At 40.0% G+C, this 13311-nt stretch overlaps 1 protein-coding gene across 1 annotated transcript in view; it reads right to left on the bottom strand.

Moving 5' to 3' along the window:
* Positions 1 to 12981, bottom strand: part of LOC139435380 (zinc finger protein 79-like) — a 117217-nt gene extending 104236 nt beyond the window's left edge. Inside the window, exon 1 of the mRNA XM_071206020.1 lies at positions 12497 to 12981. Coding sequence (XP_071062121.1) covers positions 12497 to 12746 — 250 coding nt within the window. The 5' untranslated portion in view covers positions 12747 to 12981. The remainder of the gene's footprint in view (positions 1 to 12496) is intronic.
* Positions 12982 to 13311: the final 330 nt, after the last annotated feature.

Here is a 13311-nt window from a genome sequence, read left to right on the forward strand (position 1 = left end):
CACTCTAACTAACACATGAAACTCTCTCTCTCTCTCTCTCTAACACATGACTCTCTCTCTCTCTCTCTCTCTAACACATGAAACTCTCTCTCTCTCTAACACATGAACTCTCTCTCTCTCTCTCTAACACATGAAACTCTCTCTCTCTCTAACACATCTCTCTCTCTCTCTCTCTCTCTCTAACACATCTCTCTCTCTCTCTCTCTCTCTCTCTCTAACACATGAAACTCTCTCTCTCTAACACATGAAACTCTCTCTCTCTCTAACACATGAAACTCAGAGTTCTTAGTTTGTTTGTTGAAATTCTCTCTCCCTCTCTAAAAGGCGAGACCTTTTAATGTAGATATAGGCTAAATTGTTTTTTTCAGGTTTCACTGCCTCCACAGTGAAATGTGAATGCACCCTGAGCGCGTCTGAGTGATCATTGCTGCCACTGCGGTGCTGCACAACATCTGGGTGAAAAAGAGAATCCCCCTTCAAGGAGAATTGGCACTGGAGGCGGATGAGAACCCTGTGGCTCCTGCTGGCATCCGTGAAGATATCGGTGGACGACTTACCCGCAATCATATAATAAACAACCTATAGACCTATATATTTGTAATATGAACGCTGTTTTTTTGCAATTGCATTTCAATAAGCTCCCTTTGTGACCACATATTTTCATTAGGCCTATTTTATTCAAAGAACACAAGAACATTAAATAACAACATTTTGGAGAACTATTAACATGAAATTGACATAAAAAACAAGTACAACATGATTACAGAACGGTGAACACATGTCTTCTTCAGTGATTAGTAGCTGATTCTTAAGAATTATTATTGGAGTCTCAATTTCTCCATCTCAATTTGTTCGTGTTCCGCTCTCAATTTGACGGTCTCCACCTCCACACGAACAATTTCTCCGTCAGTTCCCGCTGTAGCTCTTGGTGAGGGACTTCCCTCTTCTCTGCGGTCCTCTGAGTCTGTAAAATGGCAAGTTATTGTCAGTTGCTATCAACTGCCACGATTGCCAATTGTTATCTTGCTAGCCTTGATGTCTCACGGGGTAATATGTATATAGATAATGTAGGGTGATGTTACTCTATTAATGACTTACCACTAGTGACAGCTGGCACGTCTGCGTCAACCTCTTCAAATGTTGAGGTTGAGGCTCTGAGCTGTCGATCCCATTCAACCCGGTGAAAGTGGGGGAATCCTCTCCAAAAATAGCAATAATGATTTCGCTGTATGGAGAGGTTTTTGGAGCAGGGCCTCCGCCGGTCGGAGGGTTTTTGAGAACCGATGCATCCTTTTTGGCTCTGGATAGTAGGTCCTTCCACTTTTTCCTACACTCTTCCACCGTCCGTATCCCTCCATCACCCAAGTCATTTATCGCACCAGTGATTGACTTCCAGGCTGCGAGTTTGTGTTTGTTTGTCATGGTATTATTAAATGTGTCAGTTCGCGAGTTTTTATGCTCTGCATTTCAATTAATGTTCTAATCTCTCTATCAGTAAAATAGTTTTTTCTCTTCTTTCCGTTATACATATTCGTTATTCAATTCTTAGCTTGCTGTGAATGGAGGAGTTTGAGTATTAAATTATATAGACGTGTGTTGCTTGGCAACAATTACTGTTTCGCGTGTATTCACATGGACGCGCATCTTAAGATCCGGAGCAGCCACGCCCGAGACTAGTCAGGCTTGGTGCACTCGGTGTAAATTCGAATCACTAAGTAGGACGTAGCTAAGCCCGACGTTAGAGTTAAGCCCTACTTTTTTACGCCCAGCTGGTGCACTCCACTCATAGTGCCCACATGCATGGGTCATATTTAAATCAGTACATTAAATGGCATATTATTCAATGTATGTACTTTTATAAATATATTTATTTTGGTAGGTTTGCTCTTCCGTAAGACATTTTAATTATTATAATAAAGTACATGTGTCTAATAATACTTACATACTTTTACTTAAATAACATATGAATGCAGTACTTTAACTTGTAATGGAGTATTTTCACAGTGTGGTGTTTGTACTTTTACTTCGGTATCTGACCGTGGTAAATTTGGTTTTATATTGGACGTTGGATATTCGACACATTCGAAAAATCTATTTAACACTGGCTTCGATGGACGATTTTTTGTCAAACCAACTTCGATGTGTTAATATAAGGCCTGCCTATATAACACAAAGCTTTTTTTTTCAAAAAACCCACCTTTTGATTTTATACTATTTTTTTTGTGTTAAAAAATACTATACATCTATTATGCGGCTTGGCCTTTTCACCTACACATGTCAAAACACATCTGATGAACTCAGCTAACTGCCCTACACTTAACACAAAGCGTTTTTTTTCAAAAAAACCCACCTTTTGATTTTATACTGTTTTTGTGTTAAAAAATGCTATAAATCTATTATGCGGCTTGGCCTTTTCACCTACCCATGTCAAAACACATCTGATGAACTCAGCTAACTGCCCTACACTTTACACAAAGCTTTTTTTTTCAAAAAACACACTTTGATTTTATACTATTTTTTTAATGTTACAAAATGCTATAAATCTATTATGCGGCTTGGCCTTTTCACCTACACATGTCAAAACACATCTGATGAACTCAGCTAACTGCCTACACTTTACACAAAGCTTTTTTTTTCAAAAAACACACTTTGATTTTATACTATTTTTTTAATGTTACAAAATGCTATAAATCTATTATGCGGCTTGGCCTTTTCACCTACACATGTCAAAACACATCCGATGAACAAAGAAAAGTACCCTCTGCATGAGAAAAAGCAAACACTCTGTTAAAATGTTCCTCATCATCAAAATTGATAACAGTTCTTTGTTTTTGTCTTTTTGACCATGTTGCAATATAGGACAAATCCTACAGTGTTTTCAACTGTCAGTTAAAAAAATCCTCTTGCCTACTATTTCTGAAGTCCTTATATTATATGGAAGCGATTTAGTAATATCCGAATTATTGTCGTCCTGAGGTGCCTTTCTGTTGGCATATCCTTGAAAATGCTTACATAATAATTAAAAAAAGTAACTTTCATTACTATTGCCTGTGTCAACCTTTGGTTGTTTTATGTGAAGATGTATATTTAGCTATTGTAAGTCATTTAAAGAATTCCATGTAGCCTAATCACCTTAAAAAATGTTAAGATTTCAATATAAGGGCTGTCAAACTAAATCAAATCTGAAAATGTGCTCAAAGAGCCTGTATCAACACAATGCTACCTGTCAGGGGTACTTGGTCGAATTTTGCTACCTAGCGCTACTGAGCATGCGCACGCACTGAGCACCCCAAACCCATGATCGAGATGTGCTACCTGAGGCAGAGGTGGAGTTCTTAGCGCTGGAGGTGAGTAGTACTTTGAACGTATATATTTATTTTATTGTGCTCTTTCGTTCGATGTGTAAGGGGGTACATTTAGTGTCCCTCCTCAAAGACGGAGGCGAACGAACGAGACAAAAAGGATTTTGCGTGTTGCTCCCGTGGGTCGCGGAGGTACAGCAGGGGGGGCGCGGGAAGAAATTGTAAACAAACACTGCTCGAAAATAAATCTACAAAATGGAGAAGTTTTTAACACAGCCGTCAGTTAAAAGAAAAGTGGATGAGCCTACGACAAGCCTTGCAGCAACTAAGCCCAAATCAAGAAAGTATTATGAGTCATAGATCTCCCTTGGCTTCACATCTAACGTGGTAGGTGGGGAGGAACGACCAGTGTGTGTCCTCTGTCTCAAAACCTTAGCAGGAGCGAGCATGAAACCAAACAAGATGAAACGTCACTTGGAGACCAAGTTCTCAATTTCAAGAAATTTGAATGTAAAAATCTATTTTTCACTTTTGTTCATGTGTAATCCATAATAAAATATAAAATGATAGTTGGATCTTTGTATCTTATTATTATTAGCAGAGAAAATGTAATGTTTTTACAACAATATACAATTAATCCTACCAATATAGATGGGAACCGGGTTGGGGGGTCCCGAAAATATTTCCAATACCCAAGGGGGTCCCGACTGAAAAAGTTTGGGAACCACTGGATTAAGGTATTCCGTGTGTTTTTTTCTGACTCCATTGATTGATATAAGGAATTATTTTTGTTAGAATGATAATGAAAGTCTAGCTATAAGTTGCCCCCCGCACACCCCGCCGAAGGAAAAAAAAAAAAAATTCTGCACAAACAGCAATTTCTTATTATAACAATGTAATGTAAGTGAAAGAGAAACTTACATTTCTCCATTTCATAAATCCTTCATTAGAACATTTGAATAATAGATGAAAATCAATCAATGCACACAATTCTGCTCAAAACAGTATAAGTTACACTATATACTTAAAAGTGGCAAAAAATATATACAATCATATATATATATATATATAAAAAATTTAACAAGAGCAGAGATACAATAATATAAAATATGAACAATAATATACAAATACAATATAGAATAAATATTATAAATAGCACATGTAAAAACACACTAAAGAAAATCTACACTATTGCACTAAGAACAGAAAACACAAGCTAAAACTAAAACCTCACCTTTCTGGCCTTCCTTGATGCAAAATCATCAATAATGTCATCATACGAAATCTGCTCCCCTATTGAGTGATTGATACTGATGACGGCAATAATATTACAAATACCACTGGGGAACCGTGGATGCTACTACTGTTGGGTTTAATTGACACATGTCTACAGGGCCGGCTCTAGCCCTTTTGCTGCCCTAGGCAAGATTGAGTTAGGCGACACCCCCAAGGTTTGATGAACTCCATAGAGTGTAAAGGTGCTCATAAATTAAAGGATATTTAACATGAAAGTAACTCTTAACTATGGAAATAAAAGTGCTTCTAACGACACAGCAAATTATGACTGAAAAGGGTCACCTCTAATGACTTGTATACAAAAATACTATAAAGGATACTCAAGAATATTTAACAAATTACAACTCAAAGAATGGATGAACTGCAGAAACTATACAAACAAAAATGTTCTTATAGTCACTCCAATACTTCAACAGGCAAATTATGACTTGAATGATACACTCTAATAAATTGCATACAAAAAATGCTTTATCTTCTTCCTTTTTCCGTTTTCGACCCTGTGCACCAGAGGGTTTAGACCGCTTCATTTTGGGAATCAACCTAGGTAAAGCTTGATCAAGGCAGCAGCTGAGCGCTTGCCTAACTTAACGCAATGCAACTAGAGCGTGCACGCGCAAACTACCACCCCCCCCATTGGGTAATGATCGCCAATAATCATCAATTCAATCTAATAATCAGATTGACAAGTAAACGTGTGGCTGAGGGGGCATACTAGGATGATCATGTTTAATGTTTTATTTCGCTTGTCATTCTAATTACATGATTAATGGGTAGTTCTAAGGGCGACAAAAAGTATCTGCGACACTAGAGAGCACCTCCAACACATTTGTCGCCCTAGGCAATCGCCTAGTTCACCTATAGCAATCGCCGGCCCTGCATGTCTATGTTTTGTTTAGTATAAGACCAGTTTGAGTAGAAGCTTGATGGTCTACCCTGTGTATCTCAACACAAGGTTCTTAAAGGCCATCCGCTCTAACTGGGGGGAAATAGAATAGGATGGTTTTTATTATAGTAGCCAATGTAAATAGAAACTTGGTGGTGTTACATGGGTGTTGTTGCAGATCAGTTGTAAGTGGTGAACTGCTAGAGGGAATATATTCAGACATTATGCGGGCAGTGATCTACAGGAGGCCACATATTTTGTTTTTCACTTTAGACATATTTACAATGAACTACACTGGATGTTTTGAATGTAGGAATCGATCTAAATGCTGCCAACAACAATTAAAAAATATATATTTCACATTTTCGCAAGTTTGACCCATAAATCTCCACTTAAATTAAAGCAGATTCCCCAAACAGTACTGCAGCTGACAATAATGAAATAACTGACAGGTTATGATTAGACAAATTCCCTCCATGGTTAATTCCAAAATGTTGTACAATTAAAACTTTCTTCCAGCCACAATTTCATATGAAGCGTCAGGAAGTAGTTGATTTTTAATATGTAATTGTATTTCCATGTATTACTCTAGGTGTAATTAAGCTTCAGAGAAGAATTCATGCCAAAACTACGGAGAGGACGTGGAGGTGCCAGAGGTGACCTTTGGACACTTGCTGGAGGAGAAGACGGGGTGTTACAGAGTTTCATCGCTATTGGGGTTTTGCCAAACCCTATATCATCAAGCTCTGAGGTTTGGTCTCGACTGGCTTCAGTGGTTTTTGGCCAAGACAGTTCAAACAACCGTAAGTGGCTATATACTACATGGACACTAAACCGAAAAGGCATAAAAACCAGGGTGGAGGCAACACTACAGAGACAGAGTGAACAGGCAACAGGACAGATATTGAGTGCTTCCCAAGAGCAACATGTTGAGCAAGACCACCAAGTGAAAAAAAAAGATGATAAGGAGACGCAGACAGGCACAGTGTCTGATCAAGTAAAAGAAGAGTCAGAGGTAGAGCTACTGAATGATGATGACAGGATTGATGACATAGCAAAACAGGGGACAGAGTCCGAAGATGATTCAGTGGATGAGCAGATGTATACAAATGATGAGAGGGAAACTGAGACAGACACCAACTCACAGTCAGAAGATGATGCAGACACTGAGCAGGTGGAAAATGATGAAAGGAAAACATATATATGCACAGAGTCTGAGGAAGAGGAAGACAATTATTCAGAGGTGGTGCAGGGGGAGATTAAAAGTGAGAAGATCACACAGACAGGTACAGACTCTGAGGAAGAAGATGATTCAGAGATAGAAAAGTTTGTTCATATAAATGATGACAGAGAGATACAGACTGGCACAGAATCGGAAGAAAGTTACTCAGATGTTGAGCAGGTGGAGAAGAAAACTGTGAAAGTCAAACAGAGTGGCATGGAGTCTGAGGACGATGAGGATTCGGAGGTGGAGCAAGGGAAAGATGATGAGGAATCAGAGCGAACAATAGAATCAGATGAGTCTACGATGAAGGTCAAGGAGGAGACAAGTCGTTACAGAAAGATACCACCAATGCCAAGTAAATTCGACATAACTTTAACAAAACACAAGTGGCTATTAATAGCACCGCAAAAGGGAAACTTGAAATTAGCTACACCATGGACCAATGTACTCTACGATGAGATCGTAAAACAACATCCAGGTTGTGTGCTAAAGTTCACCTATCACCACATATGTGTACCAGGTAGCAGAAAACAAAGGGCCCCATACTTGTCTGTCCATGCAGTATGCAAGTTCTCAACTTGCAAGGTCCGCTTTTTGATAAAAATGGCAGAAAGACCGTCAACAAACCAGAAGAACATTAAAATGTCTGTACATCGCTGTGGACGTGTCCGTCACCTTAAAACTGAAACCAGGTGTAGACCAGCAAGCAATGTTAAAAGAGGCCACATAGCGAAAGCTGTGAGAAAAGGCATTAGCAGGGTGTATTATAGTCGGTTGCGCTCCACTCCACTGCCTGAACTAAATGCTGGCAATTTATCCCGCAGCTTAAGCAAGAACATTCTGAAGGTAATTGCATCAGAACTGAAAAAAAGCAAGCAGCTTCACGACAATGTTGTTCTTGAACTTACACTCACACAGGATATAATCAGAGAATGTGACAGCAGTCATGTCAACATGCCAGGCTACATTCAAGTCCTGCAGATAACCCCATTTGCTGTACACTTGTCCACAGAGGTTGGTGTAAGCATTTTGGTCAACCACCTCAGGAGGAAAAAAAAGGTGGCGTTGTACCTTGATGCTACAGGAGGTGTTGTCAGAAAGATGCCTGGTGACAACAAAAGGGTTTTTTACTATGCCCTTACCCTGCCTGGAGCGGGCAGAGATGCTCCCCCTCTCCCTGTCTGTGAGCTCCTTTCCAATAACCATTCAGTTCCACCTCTGGCTTATTGGCTACTTCAGTTTCTTCATACATTGGGCAAATATACAACACACCGTGTCAATCAAATTGAAACAGACTTTAGTTGGGCACTAATGCAGGCCACACTACTGGCGTTCAGTTCAACAGAGAGAGTGTGGATGCATATCTGGCAAGAACGTTCGCCATAATTAATAGGCAAAAAAGGTGGGATGAAAAAAACCCACCACAACACTACACCTCTGCTCGGCACATATCATTAAAGCAGTGAGCAACAGTGTCAGCCGCAAGACAGATGACCCAGGTCTCCGAGAATTTGTGACTTTCGTGTTTGCACTAATACAAAACACAGTGTCCCTGCAGTCAGGCCAGGACATTTTCAAACATCTCTGTACTGTCTTGCTTGCAGAACATGTGCATCCAAATGTTCATCAAAGCCTAGACTTTCTGCAACAATTGATAACCAAGGGCAACAACCCAACACTTGAACATGGGGACATCGACAGCGAGTCACAGAGTGGATGGGAGGAGGAAGAGCAGAAGCGGGCGCATACAATTGTGGGTAGATCCCCATATACCCAATGCTTCCAAGAAGCATTTCAGGAAGCACAGGCAGCAATAGGAGAGGCAGAGGAGGATGAGGATGGACATCAGCCAAACCGCTACCACTGTCCTAAAATATTAAAGGTGCTTTTGGTTAATTACATGGGGATCTTCCCACTGTGGAGCGGTGCTATGCTTGGCGACCTGAGACGCTATGCCCGAGACAAGACCCTTGATCCGGATACATCTGAAGTACAGACCAGAGACACCAACTGTCATGTAGAAACGTGGTTTGGCATTGTGAAACACTCCATCCTCTCCACAAAAAAAACTTTAGGCCTGCAGAATTTATCAGAACTATGTACTCCTCTCTAAAAGGGAGGTACATCGAACACATTCTCAGGCATAATCTACCAGAAAACATACCAATCAAATCAACAAAAAATGTGGCACAGGCTGAAGAGACCTGGCTGAAACGAGGAGAACCCATTGTCCAAGTGAAGAAATCTAAATTTTACAATATCCCTCAAACAATTCCAGAACCCAAAAAAAAGGACACGGGCAGAAAACAAGAACCAGCTACCTCAGGAAAAGCTGATAAAAGCAATCCATCACAAACAACACCAGAACCAATCAGAAAGGCTGGGGGAAAAAAGGACAAAGTCAGGAAAGAAGAACCAGCTATCTCAGAAAAAGATGAGAAAAGCAGAGTCAAATGTCCTGCTACACCAAATAAACTGCCAGTCACAGTAGACCAGGGGAAAGAATGTACACTGGTATGATAAGATATAACCAAGTAATATAACAAAAATGCTTTTCAACCAGTTTGTTGTCATTTAATACAATTTCTTTTACAGACAAAAACACTGTGGGAACAAGGTCATACTGAACTGGTGGTGTCAGTGATAAAGTCACAAGACCAGTGTGTTACTCTGCGGCATTCTGAATTTATGACCTTACGCCCAGAAGAATTGATCTGTGGTGAGGTAAGTAACTCACATCAGTGTTTGGTTGAGTTCTTATTAATAAATATGAACAAAGTACTCTGGAACCTTGCAATATCAAAGGGATTCATGTCATGATTTTGGTTTGGACTTGAACACACTGGCCACCCTGCTGGCCATTTTGTGTATTGCTCCTTGTTTCTGTTTTGTTTTTTTGATCGTGGGCTCCGTTATCTGTCATGTGTTGTCTCCGCCATTCTCCTTATTTGGTCTTTGCTTCCTGTCTCTGCTTGTTCCTTGGTTCCCTCCATTTTGTGTTCTCACCTGATCCGTTTTGTATCAGAATCGCTTGTTCATATACAATTGTATTAAATTGAATTTAAATTCAACAGTCTCTCCCACAGCTGATTCCAGAAGTAAGAATTTAATAAATTCTTACTTCTGGAATCAGCTGTGGGAGAGACTGTTGAAGTCTACACCAGTATTTCTGCATGAGTGTATTTTCTGTTTGAGTAAAGTCTGGATTGATTTAAGCCTTGTTTCACTGATCATACATTTGGGTCCTCCTTCCTAAAATCCTGACAATTAAATCCTAATTTCATATCCAAATACATTGAGAAGGATTAATTAATGCAGGTAAAAGATTAAGATCAAAATTATGTAACTGAACATGTGGTGAATGTCCTTACAGGTCATCGAAGCTTACATGCGAGCTACCCTTAACCAGTATGACCCTGCTCATCGAATCTTTCAAATAGACCATTACACAAATGGTGTAATTCTTGGAGGTTCAAGGGAGCAAATGAGTGGCCACCTGATGCGAAATGTAAGGCCACCGTAACACGCGTTGATTGATGCTTACTGCCAATTTGACCAACAAAATGAATTCACTATAAAACAATAACATATCAGACATAGTATGCCTCATGCTGTTGTGCTAATTTTTACACAGGTGAACCTGGATACCTTTGACGCTGCTGTGTCATTTGTGAATGTAAATAACCACTGGCGGTTCGTGGTGAGTAGGCTACAACAACACAAAGATTTGCAAAGAACGTTCGCAGAGGATAATTGTGGATTTCGTAATGTGCTTCTGCTTTTTCCTTATGTTTTCCCAGTATCTTCATGTGCCTTCAAGGAGTTTATTTGTGATGGATCCTGCTGCTGCAGAACAAGATCTTCACCTCTCCACAACTGCTGTTCAATGCTACAAGTAAGAAAATAATGCAAAATATAACTTACCTGTCCGACTACCAGTGAAGATTATTTCAATTGTGGGTGGAAATAAATTAACCAAAATACAACCGCAAACTGAAATAGATGTGATGTGTCACAGTTCAACATACTTTGTGATTCAGAAATAAACCTTGTCAAATGGTTCTAGATCTGTAAAGTTGTCAGAAATGAGCACAACATTTGGACATCATGACTCATGTTTCAACAGTATCTGGATGACACTGTCATAATATCTGCATACATGCCAGAGTTCTGGGCCTACAGAAAATTAGACATTGATGCATTGCATTGTGTCTTCCAGCCGCTACTTTCGGATGCGGCAAAACCTTTACGGCAAACAGGTGTGGGGCAGCCTCAAGTGGCAAGCCGCAACAATTCCACACACAGTTCAGCAGGACACAACAAGCTGCGGGGTATTTGTGATGCAGGTATTACAAGAAGATTCAGAACACCCCTAAGCACGCTTGACAAGTACTTGACTACACTCCAGTAACGCATATTATTTTGACATGTCTATCAGATGGCTAAAGAGGCAATCCAGTCTTTCCCGGCGATTCCTTCATTCAATATGAAGAACTCGCCAAGGGATATGTGTCGTCTCCGGGAAGAGATGGCAGAGGAGCTACTGTCCACATCAGGTAAATACATACAATTACTGTGGTAGGGTTATCATTAAGAGCTATTGCTTAATTCTGCTAAATAAATGTTTTTAACTGACTGCTATGTAACTCAGAAGCTGCTGCATGCTAGTACTTGGTTATTGAGGTTTTCCCTTCAGTAATGCAGTGTGGGAGTACATTTTAAAGCACTACATAATTTAATGTTGTTGTTGTTCTTGTAGAGAAAGACTACTGTTCAATGTGCGGCCTGAATGAGGTGCCAAGAGACAAAGACATTGAGGCAGTAGTAATTGACTGGGTAGGTGCCTGAAATCCAACAACACGAACATTTTAAATGTAGGAATGTGTATTGGAGATTAGAAAGAAATCAGAAAGCATTAGTCGTTGGAATAACCTGTTGTTAAAGGAACACTTTGTTAAAGGAGCAGAAGTAGTTACATAAAAAGATAGGATACATATGCACCTTCACAAAATTACACTATGCTGATATTGTGCAAAATATGTTATTGTTATTAAAACATATTCTGTACAAAAAATGACAAATCTGTGATTTTTTTTACATTTTGTCATTTACATTATGCACAAAAAAATCGTATCACCAATATGAAATGGTCAATTTGTTTTTCTTTGTAGACCCAGTGTGACTCATGTGGAAGGTGGTTCCATGACATGTGCCTAACAGCAACCCAGTACATGTTCCAAAAGAACTGGCACAATGGCAATGTACCCTGTGCGATAACCAATAAATTCCTGTTCATATGTAAATATTTCACATCGTTGTAAGTTGTATTTATTTAATTACTTAGTGTGTGTAAAAAGTACACATAAATCAAGTATAGCCTGCCTACATTTTTTGTATGCTAACTTGTATAATATATAGTTCACAGGTATGTTTTGACATGGGTAGGTGAAAAGGCCAAGCCGCATAATAGATTTATAGCATTTTTTAACATTAAAAAAATAGTATAAAATCAAAAGGTGGGTTTTTTGAAAAAAAAAGCTTTGTGTTATATAGGTGGGCCTTGTATTAACACATCGAAGTTGGTTTGACAAAAAATCGTCCATCGAAGCCAGTGTTAAATAGATTTTCCGAATGTGTCGAATATCCAACGTCCAATATAAAACCAAATGTACCACGGTCAGGATCTGCTACCTGCAGCAAGTGCTGAAAAGGGGTCTAAAGTGTTATTAATGTGATAATAAAGTGCTACTGAAGAGTGTAAAGTGTTAATTAAGGGTAAAGGGAACAGACCTGCTCTGTGGGTCCGAAGCTGAGGCTGTGAAACAGCATCCAGTAGATTCTGGAGTCTCTTGTTCTCTTCTTTGGAAAGAAACAGCTCCTCCTCGAGCTCTGCTACTGTTTGTTCAAACAGAGCAAATGTCTCTTCATTAGCAGCAGTGACTCGCTGCTTCTTCAACGACACCAGCATTTGGAATTGACTCATGTTTCCTAGATCACCTTTTCCTGCAGACTCCGTTAAACACACCGTTTCTCTCGGCATCAAACTCTCAATCTGACTAGTGTTGCTAACGTGTTTCAGCTAGCATGCTAAGCTAGCTCCTGTAGTCCGAGGTAAAGGCTCCAGAAAAAAGAGCACACAGTCGATTCGGAGGTTTATCCAGACACACAGATGATGGATCAGTAGAGCTGGAGCTCACACACACTTTCTCAGGAACACACAGAGAGAGAACCGTAGCGACGAGACGCCACGTGGATCCAGGTTCTTCTTGTTCTTCTTCTTCTTCTCTCGGTTTTTGGCGGATTGCAAACAGCTTTAAGGTGCATACCGCCACCTACTGTACAAGAGAGTGTATCACCATATCATCCTATCACCACTTGTGGAATTATACCATTGTGTTGTTTACGTTGTTTTAAATTCTTCCAATCAATCCTGTTTCACTCAAATACTTAAGAATGGCCTTCCTGGTAGCTCTTACCCCCTCACCTTCTGTTCCCAGTGTCTCCATCATGCTCCACTCCCTTCCTGGTAGCTCTTACCCAGTGGCGCCAGCAGGGGGGGGCCAGGGGGGGCCATGGCCACCCTGATATATTTGTAGGCCCCCCCC

This window comes from Pseudochaenichthys georgianus, chromosome 16 (genome assembly GCF_902827115.2).
Source record: "Pseudochaenichthys georgianus chromosome 16, fPseGeo1.2, whole genome shotgun sequence".
In the NCBI taxonomy this organism is placed as follows: Eukaryota; Metazoa; Chordata; class Actinopteri; order Perciformes; family Channichthyidae; genus Pseudochaenichthys; species Pseudochaenichthys georgianus.